The sequence below is a fragment of the Haliotis cracherodii genome, unplaced genomic scaffold (assembly GCF_022045235.1).
Source record: "Haliotis cracherodii isolate W230 unplaced genomic scaffold, xgHalCrac1.p SCAF_7, whole genome shotgun sequence".
NCBI lineage: Eukaryota > Metazoa > Mollusca > Gastropoda > Lepetellida > Haliotidae > Haliotis > Haliotis cracherodii.
Window position 1 is genome coordinate 45,588,190 of NW_027266330.1, and position 18,595 is coordinate 45,606,784.

The 18,595-nt window shown below is 38.3% G+C and overlaps 1 protein-coding gene and 1 pseudogene across 1 annotated transcript; both read right to left on the reverse strand.

Annotated features, from left to right (window-relative positions):
* Nucleotides 1–206: 206 nt before the first annotated feature.
* On the reverse strand, nucleotides 207–9,258 carry LOC139447613 (monocarboxylate transporter 13-like; annotated as a pseudogene).
* Nucleotides 9,259–14,259: 5,001 nt separating this feature from the next.
* On the reverse strand, nucleotides 14,260–18,186 carry LOC139447635 (monocarboxylate transporter 13-like). Its single transcript, XM_071229047.1, has 6 exons — nucleotides 17,682–18,186; nucleotides 16,818–16,961; nucleotides 16,079–16,333; nucleotides 15,436–15,846; nucleotides 14,924–15,049; nucleotides 14,260–14,465 (listed from the first exon to the last, which is right to left on the reverse strand). The coding sequence occupies exons 1-6, from the start codon at nucleotides 18,184–18,186 to the stop codon at nucleotides 14,260–14,262; spliced, it is 1,647 nt and encodes a 548-aa protein (XP_071085148.1).
* Between the last annotated feature and the right edge of the window lie 409 nt (nucleotides 18,187–18,595).

Consider the following 18,595-nt stretch of genomic DNA (forward strand, 5'->3'; position numbering starts at 1 on the left):
CCCCTTCAAAACCTGCCTTATACCGTTTAAACCAACTCTTAAACTCTCAATTGCTACTCTATTTCTCTCCTATTCATAACTATCCGTCTAACATTACATTGATCCAATTAGCAAAACAATTGAGAATTAGATAATGATGGCCGAAACGCGGATAACGAACACGACCAATGACATCAATGAGATGGAAACATGATCAGCTGCGGACATCAGGTAAAGTTATTTGTTGAATCGAGGTCCGCACCTTTGTTGGTTATTCCTGTCACGTTGATATCACCAGCTTCCTCAGACTTTGTCGTGACACAAGCTGTTTCTTTAACAGGAAATGGGAAAGGAAGAATAGCCAGGATGCTACAGATGAAGAAGGCTCAAGTGGTATAAGAGATCAAATCTTTCTGTGCCATCACATCTGGTAACCTGAGAGAGGAAAGAAATGTTATTACAATGTTGTTACGATTTGACAATGTAACGGGAGAGGCATGCAATATCTGGCGATTACGATTAAATATAACGGCAGTTGCAGTAGAAAATATATATAAAAGTCTGTAAACTGGGGTAGGTTTAGTTACTACATACTGTGATTGAAATACAATTATAAAAAGCATCACTCAGACTCAGGGTCAGATCAATATACGGCCATAATACTCAGTAGACATGTGCAGGTCGCAGTTCTTGTTTGTGGTCAAATTTGACAGATATAGAGACTTACTGGGTTAACTCACCTGAACACCTTATCTTACCTAAACAATAATACTTTAATTCATGTTTCTGAAATATTACGAAACCAACTTGGTCATTTAAAATTACTGTGTCTCTTTAAGTTACAATCAAAATTAAACGTATTTTTTTTCAACTACACATGTCTCACTATCTCTATAAATGATACTTTTAGAAAAATATTATGTCAACAATATCAAACTCGTGCTTGACCGTCAATTTTGATATCAAAGGAAGAGCGTGCATTTCGTGTGTGGGAATCTGAACTTATCACCAAGTGTTGAACTGTGAGGCACAGTGTTGGACAGTTGCACGTGTTGATTTATACCATAGTTTTTCCCGCCACGCATTTGATACTTTATGCTGTGGAATAATGATTCATAATGGATAGGATATACATTGGAACAAATACTTTGTAAGTACGACATAGGATTCTTTTCTTAACTTGACTATGAAATGAAATAACGACCTATTTATGCTTCTTTTTACATTCATGCCTTATTGTGGTTATATTATGGTCATAAAATATTATTATACAGATATGTTTAATAATATTCTGTTTGGTGGTTAAATTCACCCTGCATTCCAAGTAATGACGAAAGCTACTGTGTTGTTTTAGTCTATCCTTTCTTTTTATCACTTCATTTGTACAATCCCTTTGTCTCTTGATTAAGCAATTTTATTTAAAAAAATAGAGATTTATTAACCTACTCGAGTTTTCGCAACAAGGTGGACAATATAAAAAGACCAAATTACTTCAAACTACATACAACATCAGAAAAGGACAGACAAAATTAAGATTTTCTTCTAACTGTCAAGAGTTAAACAATGAACAGAAAAGAAAATGTGTTCTTGTAAACTTACATACGAATAAGGGTAATGTTTATAGCGTTCAAGATACGCATTTTACGAAAGATGAAGAACAGGAAATGAAACAAGAATAGTCATCAGATTTTCGCTTTAGTTCACTCTCCAGTCAGTGGTGTAGCCATTTCATTTGAAGATAGATTCGCGGACCAGATATTAAAGAATTTAGAGATAAAGAAAATGGACATTATCTGATACTAAAGATTAAGACGGCTGGCGAAGTTCTCACCATAGCTAACATTTATGGTCCTAATGCGAATACATTATATATTATCTAGATTCTGAAACAATATGTTTTGTGAAGACCATAACTTTGTGCTGGGTCAATAAATGGATACTTACAATTACATGCATTTAAAAAAAACCAAATCAAGAAACTCGGTTCTTGAAATGTCAGAAGAACTAAATCTATATGATCCTTGGTGGAATTTACTTGGCGAAAACCCAAACCATTGAAACAGGCCAGACTAGACTTCTTCCTGGACAAATCAGTTGTTTCAACTGACAAAACAGGTTATAGATCAGATCATTCAATGATATCAATAAAAATAGAATTCACAAAACTAGGAATGGGGAAAGGCTTTTGGAAATTCATGCATAGTCTGCTATACGATCCAGAGTATGTAATATGTGTCAACACTATTATTAAAGAAAAGTTCAACAATACTACAAATTAGAAATTAATGGGGAAAAAGTATTTAGGAACAACTCTTTTATGAAGTTTTGCAATGCAATATAAGAGAATGCACGATAAAATACCCATCAATCCAGAAACGTGATAAAACTTATGAAGAAAAATAAAATAATGGAAAGCTTGATCATTTAGAAGTTGAATTAGATATGGAAGATGACGACAAAAGAAATTTCCACAATAAATTAAAAAGGAACAAATCGAACTTAACAAAACTGACGGAATATAATGAAGGCTAAAGCAAATTGGCAGGAAAAAGGAGAAAAGCAGAAAAGTATTTCCATCACTTGAAAAACATTAGTTCCTAAACAAGGCTATAACTAAACTTGAATAAGCTCTTGATAGATACCAAAGATTTTATTGATCATGTTCAGAAATACCATCACAGTTTATATACAACTAAAGACATAACAGATGTTAATCTTGAAGGTCTCAGACACATACCCTCATTCGCTCGAGGGAGAATTACAAAACGAAGAAGTTCTTTGGGCTTTGAAAAAATACGATCCACCCGGATTCAACCTAAAAAATGTAAGATGTATTAACAAATTCGTAGTTAATTCTATAGATTATGCCTACTGAAGAGGTGAAGTTTCGATCGATCAGAAGCAAGGTCTTGTAACATATATACTTAAGAAAGATAATTCAAGAGAGCAAATAAAAAAACCCGTCCTATATCCCTCCTGAACATTTCGTATAAGATAGTATCAGCAGTACTAGCAACTCGAATTAAAAAAAGTACTTCCGACTATCATTAGCGACGATTTAAAAGGTTTGTTTTATGAAAGAAAGATACATTGGTGAATGCACCAGATTTATATACAACATGATGGAATTTACAGAATACAAGAATATACCAGGCTTATTTATCTCGATTAAAATCGAAAAAGCCCTTGATTCAGTTGAATGGAAATCAGTCGAATCTTGCTTTGATTTCTTTAATGGATAAGGATATTCTGCAATGAAATACTGAATTGCAAAAGAAACCTCATCCCAAGTACATTGCATGAAAAATTGAAATATCTGGGTAATAAATAATCCAGCCAGATCGGATAACATTCATTCGGGATTGAATTGCTACTACTTGCCAAGATTGACAAGAAATCACCGACACCTAGCCCTTGGAAGTTGGCCAAACCTCCCGACAAATAGCCAATGCATTTCAAGTCCAAGTCAGGACCATATACAGGCTCCAGCAACGGTACCACACCACCAACACCACAGATGACTGACCACGCAGTGGAAGACCAAGGGTTACCACCTGACGTCAGGATTGTCAGATTGTGCGACAGCATCTTCAAGATCGCTTTGTTACTGCTGTGGAAACTGCTAGACATACCAAGGGAACACACCAGCGACACATTAGTTCGGACGCCGTGCGTCGACGATTGACGAGCTGACACCTCCACTGTCACAGGCCACACCGAGGAGCCATTCTGACACCACATTATCGACGGAACTGACTTCAGTGGGCAACACAACACCAGCATTGGCCCAACCAGCAGTGGGGAAGAGTCCTCTTCTCAGACAAGAGCAGCTACTGTATCTAAACAGTAGATGGCAGAGTGAGAGTCTTGAAACGCCGTGTGGAACGTTATTCGGATGCTTGTGTTGTTGAGAGAGACTCGTGTGGTGGTCCGAGCATATCATCATGGTGTGGGGTGGAATTGATCTTGCACAGAGGGTCGGCCCTGTGTTCTTCCTGAACATCGGTCCTAGGAGAGGCAATGGTGTCACGGCAGCACGATACATTGATCGTCTTGAGACCACACGCCATACCTCATTTGGCACGTCGCCGCAACCACGAGTTTCAGCATGATAACGCCCGTGCCCACACTGCCAGAGCAACAAGAGACTTCCTCCAGCAGAATGGCATCAGAGCCATGCAGTGACCTGCCCTCAATCCCGATTTAAATCCCAATGAGCACCTGTGGGACGAGATTCAAAAACGTCTGAATGACATCCGACCAAGTCCGACAACTGCAGCTGAACTGCGTCAGGCGTTCCTCAGAGTGTGGGCTCAAGTGCCTATGGCCTTCATCAACCGCCTCATCCATTCCTTGAATCGACGTTCATCACATCATCAATACACATGGCGGACACACGAGATACTGACTTGTGATGCCATTTTCGCAGAGACTAGTGTTGTGTTTCACTTTTGACACTTTAATTCCAACCTTGATAATCAGTCGTGCCAAGTTTCAATTTGTTAATATGTCTTAAAATTTGGACAAATAAGGTTTCTCATATACCTGTCCATGGTGACGTTTCTTTTGCGGTTCAGTACATAATGTCTACTGTTTGGGTTAATGGATTTTCGTCAGATTTCTTTACAGTTACGAGAGGATGTAGGCAAGGTGACATATTTCTTATATGTGCAGAAATTCTTGCACGTATGCTGCGAAGAAATAAAAGACATAAACTGCTCGATACAGAAACCTCTTGATACATTCTTGATGGATTACTATTATTCAAACATTAAAATGGAAGACTGAATATACCACTTATATCAGAAAGAATACAAGCTCAAAAGATAACTTGGATGCGAAGAACCAAAAATACAAAGCTATGCAAACTTATTGAACTAATAATCCCAGCATACAACTCGCATCCAACAGAATTGGGATCGAAATACGTAAGAAAAAATGAAATCAAAAATCTTTTTTGAAAGATGTCAATGAAACAAACCACAACGCAGAATTACCAAGACAGTATATATGTGGAAACGATAAAATCCAGTTTGGACATGAACCAATTATATACAGACACTACCTAAGTGCAAATACATTTCATCAATGATCTGATGAAAGAGAACTTACATTCTTCATTTTTAAAGACATTACAGGGAAGTATACATTATAATAATGTTTTCAGAATACGCACATCTCATTAAATCCATAACAAACATATATGGATTCTAAATCTGTATCTTTAGACACGAAAATTGAACAACCGTTTTTCCATGTAATTTCAAAACTCTATATAACGAATAAAAGGAATGCAGACTAGACTACTAATATGTCACATTCCCGAAATGTGAACACGAAACATTTATGACCTTCTGATCGCCATGCCACGACCTTTTTGCATTTCCATACTGCATTGACAAATTTACCTATCCTTCATGTATTTAATATGTATTATAATAGACTCATATTGGCCAACATAATGTAATGCATTATTGAAATATCACGTCCTTTCTGTACCCAAGACCAAAATAATATAGGTTTAAAAAATAGTTATACAAACTCCCCATAGAAACTTTCAGATTTTAATACCTTTGGGTATACTTAATCCCACGTGACTGAGTGAACTTAAATCTGCAGCTTTAAGTATCACATATCAGGAAATGAAATCTTTTGTCACGCATCGCTGCACTGCCGCGCCGGTACCTTCAGGTCACGCCCTTATATCTGTTTGTTTTGGACACCGATTACGGAGCTTGTGATTTCAACACTTTCACTTAGACATTAAAATACTTTCGACGAATTTAATCAATTTCTCTCTCTCGGAAATTGACTAAATGTATCTCGGAGAAATTGATATTCGCAACAAATTCGCAATCTTCTTTTTTTCAGTTTACCTGTCCTTTAACTACAAAAGTGATGTTGCTACTAATCAGTCGTTTCCACCTACTTTGAAATGGTGGTCCACAGATTCCCCCGATTTCTTGCATCAGCAAAATACCTCCCAGGATTCTGTGCAGACTGTCCAGGTCGAACACAATAATCAACATGGGGAACCAGACTGCAGTTGTTCCTCCTGTGAAGATATATCCCCCAGAACTTCAACTTGTATGTTTGGACATCATAGTATAATCTATCTACATCAATATTAACAACTACGTGAAATTGTGATAATGCACTGGCTATGACTCATGTGTAAGGGTTTCCATTTGATATACTCACCACCACACGACACGCGAATACCATACATGTTGGTTTATACACGATGAATTATTCATATTAAAGTGATTTTAGATTGGTTCCATGCACAAACATACTGGTATGTTGTGTAAAGCGACGCTCATGAACGCAGCACATGTGACGTCATAGATCCATGACTCGAGATGCACCATACGCCTCGTGCGGGATTAGAGTGTAAAGTTTGGATATCACGAGCAGCATATTTGGATAATAATATAGACACTCTGTGGTGACACTTGACTGGTTATTAGTTCTGATATTAATTGGTTCACATTGGAAACATCTTTTCTTTACTTACATATTTCTCCATATGTTTCTATGGTTCGCGTGTCTTTTTTGTGGCGAGTATATAATAGAGACAACAAGTACATGGAATATATGTATGACATGGTAACATTTAACTCACCGTATAGTGTGCCATAAAATAATCCTGTAACATAGAAGTGAGCCATGTTTTGACATAAGACCACTGCAAAGCATGTTAACCCACAAACAGTTGTAAGGATCAAATGTAAATAAAGAGCAGAGTTTGGACTCAGCATGCATAAAACACTGAACAATGCTCTGCCCAAAATATTCCCCGCTCCAATAAGGGACACAACCAGTGAAACTTCTGAGGGCGTCTGACCAGGAAGTGACGTCATCACATAATCCGGGATGAATGTGGGGAAAGAGATCACACAAAGTCCTGTGATGAGGTAGGAAACAGAGAAACTTATGAAGCCCGGCACTTTGATTACGTGTAGATGTTCCCTGAATTTCTGCCATGGAGATAGGGCGTGTAGCTTATAGCTGTCACTCGTAGTGAAACCTGCAATTTGATAGGTATTAATTCTGGCCCTGAGTGTATGGCAATGATGACAGTGATATTTCCTGTGGACACTATACCTTAATAAGCTATAATTTCGAAATGGTTCATAATTCCAGACGGTGGAGATCAATTCCTCTTTGCACTCCATTTGTTTATCTCTGATAACAAAAATGTCCCTTGTTACAAAATAGTACTATTCGGGTACATGAGAATAACATACCCTTTACACTGTTGGGTTTAGGAGAGACTTTGATGAAAAGTGCACCTGGCAGCATGTGTAAAAGCAGTGCACCGTTGATCAGTAATGCACCTCGCCATCCAAATGTCTCCACTAGACCGGACATGAGGGGAGGCCATGTCAGACTTCCAACTGCCCCTCCAATACTGGCTGTACCTATTGCAAGTGGTCTCCATCTTGAAAATTGCCGGCTGACGTGGACGGTGCTGGCGACGAAAGTGAGAGATGAACCTACACCTAGTAATAGAACACAAGCTTTGCATAATGAGGAAGTTATATAAAGTAGGTATGTGAACAGAATGTATTTCATAAGTGAATAATTTACACGATACATGGCTCTTTCTTTGGACGAGAGGTTTGTCACATGGCCGCAACACATCTTGACGTCCATACGTTTTTGCACGAGACTGTATTCTTTAAATGTCTCGCTACGACACATCCTAGTGAACAAGACGAAGATATACGTATCCAAACTATCGACCGGATTCTTGTGTAGACGGACAGGTAGCGTCCACGGCAATCTATGAATTTACCTCAAAATGTATTCCGACACATCGTAACTGGGACTGACTGACTGAGGTAGTTAACACACCTTACCAATCTTATGATGATTTTATTTGAATCTATTTGTTATAACCAAAGTACAAAGTACGGTAGAGCAATTTGAGAATACATTCAGGTCACTTCCCCTTTTGAGGAACTTTTTATTCCGCCATACAGGTATATTTTGTACGACTGTCAGTGTATCCTACCAGGCATACATGTTGAAATAAAATAAATATAATATAAAAATTGACTTTTACTTTGTGTGAGTTCAGTGGAGTATGAGGGTCAAACAATCTATGCATGTCATCGCAGGCTCAGATGTTCATTTAATTTGTCAAATGTTAAATGATTATTAAAATACATTGATTTCTTAATATGACTCACAACCTTACACTATAAACTATACATTATCTAAAAATTGTTTTGTTAGCCAAGATATCCAACTGACCTGCCAAGAGTCCGAGTGTTAGGTAGAGAACGTGAATACTACTTGACTGGCTGCTGACTATCATTGAGAAGGCAAGTATAAGGCCTCCCAGGAGGTGTGTGTATCGACTGCCCACTCTTTCCATTAACACAGACGCCAGCAATGCTAAAACACACATGAATTAATGATAATTATATTTACACATGTGTACTTAAGTATCATGTTGTATCAATAAAATGTCAAAAAGAACTAAGAATAATAGTGTTCTATTCCGGCTAACAATAGGTTACACATAGTTCACTATAGCTATCAAGTCATCATTGTTTCACTACATTTACATAGGGAAGAAAGGAGACATAGCATATCACAGTGTAAAAACAAGTTCATGGGGATTTTGTTGCTTAGCATCAACATGGCTTTTAAGTCTATTTCCTGTCAGGTACTAGAATTATTAGGTAAGCTTGAGGTGAAATGGTGTTTAAGGAATATATGGTGTTAAAATCAAACAATCAATTACATAAGTAAACAAAGAGACTTACAAGTTATCCCAAAGAAGCCACTCATGAGGGAGCCGATCCAGGAGAGCTGGTACTCGGTCACAGCCAGGGGTTCCTACAGGTAGATGTATAGCACACCATAGGATGATACCAGTGCATTGTTAAACATTATTGATATGAAACAGCTGATAACAGAGACAGTCTGCCAGTATCGATCATAACCTTCCTTCGCCTGCTCTTCTGCTTCGTTCACAGGCAGAGGATTGACCTGTTCTTGATGTCTGTTGTGAGATGTGTAATCGTTGACGTTATCTGTAATCTCATTGCTGGTGACTCTGTCCTCATCCACGTTGTAGTGGCTGACGTACAGCGTGATGGCAGGCAATGTTGTCGATCTCCACACATCACCATTGTCAACTGCAATACAATTATTACGCTCGACGCTGTCTACAGGGTTCGTTTGTTTGACAATGTCCTCAGCATTATCGTCTTCTGCTAGGACACAGGAAGCCGACGCACTATTGAGTACCGATGGCAACATAATATGATTAATAAAATGATAGTTTTTATACAAGGCTGACACAAATCTAATATGTGTGTAACTCATGTAAGTATTGGCTTTATAGCAACAGGCATGCCCTTGTTTCAACCTGTTACCCTTCAGGCATGGTTATGCATTCGTCCACAGCAGCATGTGTGTCATGATATTACACTAGACTCGATATATCTACTAAGAACTGGTTTCATTGGTGGTTTTTCATATCCAGTTGTGACTATCAGTAAAGACTGTGGAATTATTAATTGGAAACTGTTATTCATAATGTATTTTTAGCAACACCGTCAGTTGCTATAATTATATGAGATGCAATATCTGTGAGTGTGTTGACTACAGAGAATGTTCACGCGTCATTATCTGGAGACAAAAGATGCTAGACAAACACAATATTCAGAGTTCAGAAAAAAATACCAGTTAATGAAGGGAGGGGGTATTAAACTGAGGGGCAAAACAAACTATACCTCTCAGTTTGTTTTATCTACCTTATTTTATTTTCTACGGAAAATATCTTAAGTTAGCAATTTTGTATCCAAACAATGAATTGTACTGGTGGCAGCAGCCAAAGAATACTGTTATTCATAATGTATTTTCAGCAACACTCTCAGTTTCTGTAAATATATGAGATGCAATGTTTGTGAGTGTGTAGAATTCAGAGAATCTTTAACCGTCATCATCTTAGAAACGGCAAAAGATGCACAACTCACACTATTTTCAGAACTCAAAATAATGCTAGTCAGTTGGAGAGGTATCAAACTCAAGGCCAAAACAAACTATACCTCTCAGTTATGTTTAGCGTATTTTCCACGGAAAATATCTTAAGTTAGTGATATTGTATCCAACAGTGAACTCTACTGATGCTTAGACAGCACTCAAAGAATACTTTTACGTACTCTTGTTTTATAATATGATTGATTTCAAACATTTAGAAAGTAAAATAGCCGCGTTGTACACAATTGATGATGGGTATCTTAGATATCTTATCTTTGAAAATCATTGAAGTTGCTTTTTGCGGCACACAGTTACAACATTTCATAGGGGTTTTGCAAATTCAGTTCTTATCCGAGGGTTCATTCAACCAACTTATATGTACACAAAATTATCCCGCCACTACGTACTTTTTTTACAGACTGTTGCAGGATGTGAGTGATGGTTAATTAAGGATAGTTTTACGGTTTTTTATCATTTATGGAAGGATAACAGTCACAAATGGAATGAAATCGCAAAGCATACATGTAGCTGATCGATATTACATTTGTGACTGTTAACCTTCCGTAAATGCACAAAAAATGTTAAAAAAATCTTATAATGTACAATATACCTAATTTTGTCAATACTCATTTTATTATGTTTATTTGAGGGAATGTTTGGAACTATGTTTGTGTAACGTCATATAGTCTACACCTTCGGTGTCGTATTCAAATTTGAACGAGGAACTGGGCTAGCACGTCACACAAAGTATTTTCGCGACCGATATTGAAGGAAAAGTGGCAGTTTTGGAAGTCTGAATTTGCCAACATTCCATGGGAAACAGAGAGGGAAGTGCTTGAAGTAATGTTTAATTCGTAAACCTGGATATTATCCTGTGGAACAATGAAAGAGCAAGCGGGGCAGGTGTGTTTGCAGAAGCATCAGCTGTGCTGATGGTGCTAGTGTTTTTGTTTTTGTTGCGCATCTAAGCTGTCACTTATGTATGTGACTTTCACTAAATATATTATAAAATATACTGAAGCGCAACACTTTGTTCTAATTGTTCGATGCATGTTGTTGCAGAAATGCACTTGCAGTCTCTGTTGTGTACATACAACATTTCATTTTCATTATCAAAGTATTATGCATGCGATACACCTAAATCAAAGTATCACCGATTCCATCAGGCAAGAACTAAACATCTTTGCATTGAGGAGGATAAAAAAATATAAAATCATTTTTCACAATTGTGAAACATTATCTTGGGCCACAATAATGAGTAACACTCAGTTAATTACATTTTTAATGTACTGTAGACATACTGACAGGATTGTTGGTACACGTTTTGACACTAAGCGGCATTTCCCTTTCATTATCAATATCTCATGCATGCAATAAACATATATCGTGACCCGTGAAGATCCGGGGTAGAATAGGCGTTCAGTAACTCATGCTTGCCGTAAAAAGCGACTATGCTTGTCGTAAGAGGCGACTAACGGGATCGGGTGGTCAGGCTGGCTGACTTGGTTGATTCATGTCATCGTATCCCAGTTGTGTTAATCTATGCTCATGATGTCAATCACTGGATTATCTGGTCCAGACCGCTGTCATATAGCTGGAATATTGCTTAGTGCGGCAGTAAACAACAAAGAAACACACCTATATCAAAGTATCACGGATTCGATCAGACAACAACTAAGCATTTCTGTCGTCTTCATCTTTGCCTTGACGATTTTTCAGGTCCAATATTGAATGGGCAATAGTGTGGATATACAATTTCTAATATTTCGTTTTTGACAGATCGTAGGTGTGTGGGAAACGTATACTGTTTAAATGTTGCAAAGTATACCACTTCAAAAGGTTATGTAACAAATTGTGTGCATTGTGAAATAGCCAAAGACGATAATGCTTGAATATATTTGTTATGAACAAAAGTCCGATATTTCACAATGCCAAGAAACAACATGTGACCAATAATTAGTCAGATCACCCATCAAAATGAGAGTATCTGTTCAAAACTGAAACGTCAAAAAATCGAAAAAAAATTCATTGTCCAACTCTCAGTCGCACATATGTGTTCCATGTGATGCGATTACAGCCAAGAACCGTAGTCTCACGCTCCTAGTAAGGATGGTTGTGAAGAAAAGAGTATTCCACTCTACAGTAAGAGCATTGCCTGGTTCTTGTAGAATTGCCGGAAGGACAGGGCGTCGTGAGATGGCGATCTAAAGCTCGTGCCACATGCGTTCAATTGGGTTGAGGTCTGGTGAGGTAGGCATGAACGACCTTGACACGATGAGGTAGTGCGTACTCGTCACTGAGGATGAATTCCGGTCTGATTGCTCCAGCATGCCGTCAACCATATCATGATTGAGCCTCCTCGATAGCGGTCATGTTTGGTTACTTTGGAATCCTGAAATATTTCTCTTTGTCTACTCAACACTTGGGAACGACGATCTGTGACGTGTAGTACTGGTAAGTCCAACTGACTTGATCGTCAGCCCAGTCCAAATGTGCCCGTTAGAACAACAATATGTGACGTCTAGACAGTATCTCGTCACTCCAACTGACCTGATCTTCAGCCCAATCCCAACAATCAACAGAAGCCACAATACGTGCTGCAAAGCTGTCGACCACCTGCATGTCACTGTCACTGTTGATCCAAACGTCTGGTATTGATTCCATTCCCTGCTGACCATACTTTGACTGACACCAAAGACTTTTGCAAAGTGACGTTTTTGTTGATCTAGTTTCAAGCATGTTTATGCATATGCCTAGTTCTTAGGTCGTCAAACGACGTCTTTGACACTGAGGGAGCATGAATGACTTCAGTTGTTGCATTCCTCAGTATCAAATATTGTTGTTCTTTTTGAAAATGGTATGCAATGATTCTGTCACGATACATCCAAACACAACTTTTAAAGAAACCTCAGGCACATCATGCCCATAATTGTATGCTTCTGTTCATTGATCATGAAATCCTAAAATGTTTCAATCTTTATTTGTTAGATGATGTTTTAATATCGTTTTAATAGGCGAAAAAACGGCACCAAATCTGTAATTGATGCCCTCAAATTGACAGCTGAACAAATATATGTATGGCCGAGATCATATGTTAACTACAGTGCTTTGCATATCCAGTTGTTGAATTCTTTCCTACATCTTCTGTTAGCCTCCTGGTCGGGTTATCACTTCTAATTGTAGACACAAAACAAAATTAGGAATGAAGTTTAATAGAAATAAGGGGCAAAAACCTCCATGAGCTTATTCAACTCCTGCAAACTTTCCCCCTTCAAAACCTGCCTTATACCGTTTAAACCAACTCTTAAAGTATATATTATACCCATCCCTCCAACTTAACTCAAGTAGTGAAATGTCGTCAAACAAGACCTGTTCAATTCCTACTCTATTTCTCTCCCATCCATAACTATCCGTCTAACATTACATTGATCCAATTAGCAAAACAATAGAGAAAAAGATAATAATGGCCGAAACGCATCCCGTCATCTCAGCCCTCTCAAACATTACTGGCACCTAGCCGAACATGCAAGGAACATGCCACCATCTCTGACAATAGAAATCTGACCGGCTATTTGTAAAAGTGATGTTGATGAGTTCCGCAAAATCAATACTGATACAGGTTACCTTTAGAGCTTTCAACATTCTCCATGTTTGGAGTCCGAAGCTGCCACACTATAAGGTAAGTTCTGGCCTCGAGATGCATGTGTCACGTGAGGGCTTCCGTGAATTATTATATCGTTATAATATAGCTTCATTTACATTCCAAAATGCCAAATCCTGCCCTATTCCGAGCTCAGGCAGATTGTAAACACAAACCCCTTTGTGTGGAAAAAAAGATAGCATTTTTATTCCAAATAAACCATCAGCACAGTAAAAGTTACGGGTGGTCCAGTCTTCAAATGCGCCACACTTCACTACGAGAGTTGCGTCCAATATGCGTTCAATGATTGTATGCTCGTGGTTTCGAATCCGATGTTTACCCCGATAATGATATTTTAAGCCAGCACCATCTTTCTTTTGCCAACACCATACCCTTGATTTTTTGACTTCATTAAAATATCAAACGAGCTTTACTCCTACTTCAACAAACTCACTTGGACATAATTAAAACACAGTTGAAACCTGTGTAAACATAACTTATTCTGAATAGTACATTTGCTGCAAATAGTTATAATGCAGTTGTATTCAACTAAAATGTAATGACAAGCGGTAGAAATCACATGATGTGTTTTATTTAATTGAATGGTAATGAGATGGAACCATGATCAGCTGCGGACATCAGGTAAAGTTATTTGTGGATCCGAGGTCTGCACCTTCGTTGGTTATTCCTGTCACTTTGATATCACCAGCCTTCCATAGCCTTTGTCGTGACACAAGCTGTTTCTTTAACAGGAAAGGGAGAATGGTCAGGATGCTACAGATGAAGAAGGCTCCAGTGGTATAAAAGATTAAATCTTTCCGTGTCATCACATCTGCCAGATAACCTGAGAGAGGAAAGCAATGTTATTACGATACGAGAATGTAACGGTAGAGGCATGCAATATCGGGCGATTACGATGAAATATAAGTTACAGTAGAAAATATATATGAAAGTCTGTAAATATTACTAATATTTGGGCAAATATTTGTTAAGCTTTTGTACACCCAAGAAGACGAAGGATTGAGACCTAGACCATGGCCATGAAAGGTAGAAGAGACATCTTTTTGTTTCACTTCTTGTTGGAATGTGAATGTAAGTTTCACACTTTCAACATATATGCAATGTTGTTATCTTTGTAGGATTAACAGAAATAGCACATACAGCCTATGTATAGCTATAAGAATTACATATTAGGGAATGACGGTTTCGTCACAAAATCACAATCGGTTTTTTTCAGTTTACATGCCCTTTAACTACAAAACAGCTTTCGTTTGTCGCTACTAATCAGTCCTTTCCACCTACTTTGAAATGGCGGTCCACAGATTGTCCCGATTCCTTGCATCAGCAATATACCTCCCAGGATTCTGTGCAGACTGTCCAGGTCGAACACAATAATCAACATGGGACACCAGACTGCTGATGTTCCTCCTGTGAAGACATATATGTTGGTTAATACATGAAGAATTATTCATATTTAAGTGATATTAGATTGGTTCCATGCAAAAACATACTGGTATGTTATGTAAAGCGACGCTCATGAACGCAGCACATGTGACGTCATAGATCCATGACTCGAGATGCACCATACGTCTCGATTGTAAAGATTGGACATCACAGGCAGCAAATTGTGATAAGAATAAAGACACTCTGTGGTGACACATGACTGGTTATTAGTTCTGATATTAATTTGAACACATTGGAAACATCTCTTCTTAACTTACATATTTCTTCATATATTTCTATGGTTTCTATGGTTCGCGTTTCAGACAACAAGTACATGGAATATATGTATGACATGGTAACATTTAACTCACCATATAGTATGCCATAAAATAATCCTGTAACATAGAAGTCAGCCATGTTTTGACATAAGACCACTGCAAAGCATGTTAACCCACAAACAGTTGTAAGGATCAAATGTAAATAAAGAGCAGATTTTGGACTCAGCATGCATAAAACACTGAACAATGCTCTGCCCAAAAGATTCCCCGCTCCAATAAGGGACACAACCAGTGAAACTTCTGAGGGTGTCTGACCAGGAAGTGACATCATTACATAATCCGGGATGAATGTGGGGAAAGACACTACGCCAAGTCCTGTGATAACGTAGGAAACAGAGAAGCTTATGAAGCCCGGCACTTTGATAACGTGTAGATGTTCCCTGAATTTCTGCCATGGAGATAGGGCGTGTAGCTTAAAGCTGTCACTCGAAGTGGAACCTGCAATTTGATAGGAATCCTAACATTTATAAAGCTTTCTAGCCCTGAGTGCATGGCAACGATGACAGTGATATTTCCTGTGGACATTATACCTTAATAAGTTATAATTTCAAAATGGTTCATAATTTCAGTCTGTGGAGGTCAATTCCTGTTTGAACTCCATTTTCATCTCTGATAAACAAATGTCCCATGTTACAAAATAGTTCTATTTGGGTAATGGAAATGAAGAATAACATACCCTTTACACTGGTGGGTTTAGGAGAGACTTTGATGAAAAGTGCACCTGGCAGCATGTGTAAAAGCAGTGCACCGTTGATCAGTAATGCACCTCGCCATCCAAATGTCTCCACTAGACCGGACATGAGGGGAGGCCATGTCAGACTTCCAACTGCCCCTCCAATACTGGCTGTACCTATGGCCAGAGGCCTCCATCTTGAAAATTGCCGGCTGACATGGACAGTGCTGGCCACAAACGTGAGAGATGAACCAACGCCTAGTAATAGAACACAATTAGAAGGTGATATAAAGTACGAATGTAATCAGAAGTGAATACGACTTTTTCATTGGACGAAAGGTCGGTCACGTGACATAAATACATATCCAAACTATCGACTCGATCCGTGTCTAGACTGACTGTGACTGTCCACAGCAATCTATGCATTTAACCTCAAAATCTATTTGACACATTTTTATCATCACCTTTCACTGATTAATGGTGACTAACAGACGCCAAAAGTTCATTAACAACGTCGGAAATCACTCCCATCACGATTATCGTTGACGTCCTACACTTCGACCAGCCGTAACTGTGATTGACTTCCTGCATCTTATGCTCCGACGTTTTATACAGTTTGTGAATTATTAAATGATTATTGAAATGTTTTAATACATGGATTTCTTGATATGACACACAATATAAACTATGCATTATTTAATAAATGTTTTGTCAGCCAAGATATCCAAGATATCCAACTAACCTGACAAGAGTCCGAGGGTTACGTAGAGAACGTGAATATTACTTGTCAGACTGCTGACTATCACCGAGAAGGCAAGTATAAGGCCTCCCAGCAGGTGTGTGTGTCGACTGCCCACTCTCTCCATTAACACAGACGCCAGCAAAGCTAAAACACACATAAATTAATTATAACGTTTGCATTAGTAAATACTCTGCAAAGTGATGTTAGTACTGAAACTAGAATGGTAGTTTTATTTCAAAAGAGTAACAAGCCCCAATCAACCATTCCTTTCCAAATTTCTACAAGAAATATAAATAATGAGCCAGTTTGCATTTACCTAATCAGGTCAAACCCGATCTCACCAATATGTTATATTCATCTTTGAATCCTTAATGTTGTCTCATGCACCACAACAAGTTATAAATACTTTTGTTTCGTGACTGCACTTCTGCATTTGAGGAAAACATATGTCCATTACAGGTGAAGGTTGAAACAGAAAGTTCTATGCCTCTATCTACTCTCACAAAGTTGTAAGTACATGTACTTCCGGTCCGTAGCCTCACTTTACGTTTTGGAAAGTTCTGTACCTTGGTCAAATCCGTTTGGGAGAAATAAGGCAAATGAGGTTTAACATTAAAACTCCAATGACTCTTGTTACCTTATTAACCAGGCTATAAGCAATTCGGGTTTAAGAGTTGAGTTACTGACGCTCATGTTTCATCTTATCACATACTAACAAAATCAAACATTCAATTATTATGGTTTTTAAGTCTATTTCCTGTCAGGTACTAGAATTATTAGGTAAGCTTGAGGTGAAATGGTGTTTAAGGAATATATGGTGTTAAAATCAAACAATCAATTACATAAGCAAACAAGGAGACTTACAAGTTATCCCAAAGAAGCCACTCATGAGGGAGCCGATCCAGGAGAGCTGGTACTCAGTCACAGCCAGGGGTTCCTTCAGGTAGATGTAGAGCACACCATAGGACGATACGAGTGCATTATTAAACATAACTGACACGAAACAGCTTATAACAGAGACAGTCTGCCAGTATCGATCATAACCTTCCTTCGCCTGCTCTTCTGCTTCGTTCATAGGCAGAGATTTGACCTGTTCTTGATTACCATTGGGAGATGTGTAATCGTTGACGTTATCTGTAATCTCATTGCTGGTGACTCTGTCCTCATCCACGATGTAGGAGCTGACGTAGGGCGTGGTAGCAGGCAATGTTGTCGATCTCCATACACCATCATTGCCAACTGCAATACAATTATTACGCTCGACGCTGTCTACAGGGTTCGTTTGTTTGACAATGTCCTCAGCATTATCGTCTTCTGCTAGGACACGGGAAGCCGACGGACAACTGAGTACAGATGTTGCTGGCAACATGATAAGAGTATGAAAAGAGTTATTCGTATACAAGGCTGACACAAATCTAATATGTGTGTAACTAAGTCTTGGCTATATAGCACCAGGCATGTCCTTGTTTCAACCTGTTGCCCTTCAGGCATGGTTATGCATTCGTTCACAGAAGCATGTGTATCATGATGTAACACTAGACTCGATTTATCTTCCAAGAACTGGTTTCATTCGGGTTTTTTATTTCCAGTTGTGACTATCAGTAAAGACTGTGGCATAAATAATTGGAAACTGTTATTCATAATGTAATGTTAGCAACACTGTCAGTTGCTATAATTATATGAGATGCAATATCTGTGAGTGTGTTGACTACAGAGAATGTTTAATCATCTCAGGAAAGACAAAAGATGCTCAACTCACACTCTTTTCAGAACTCAGA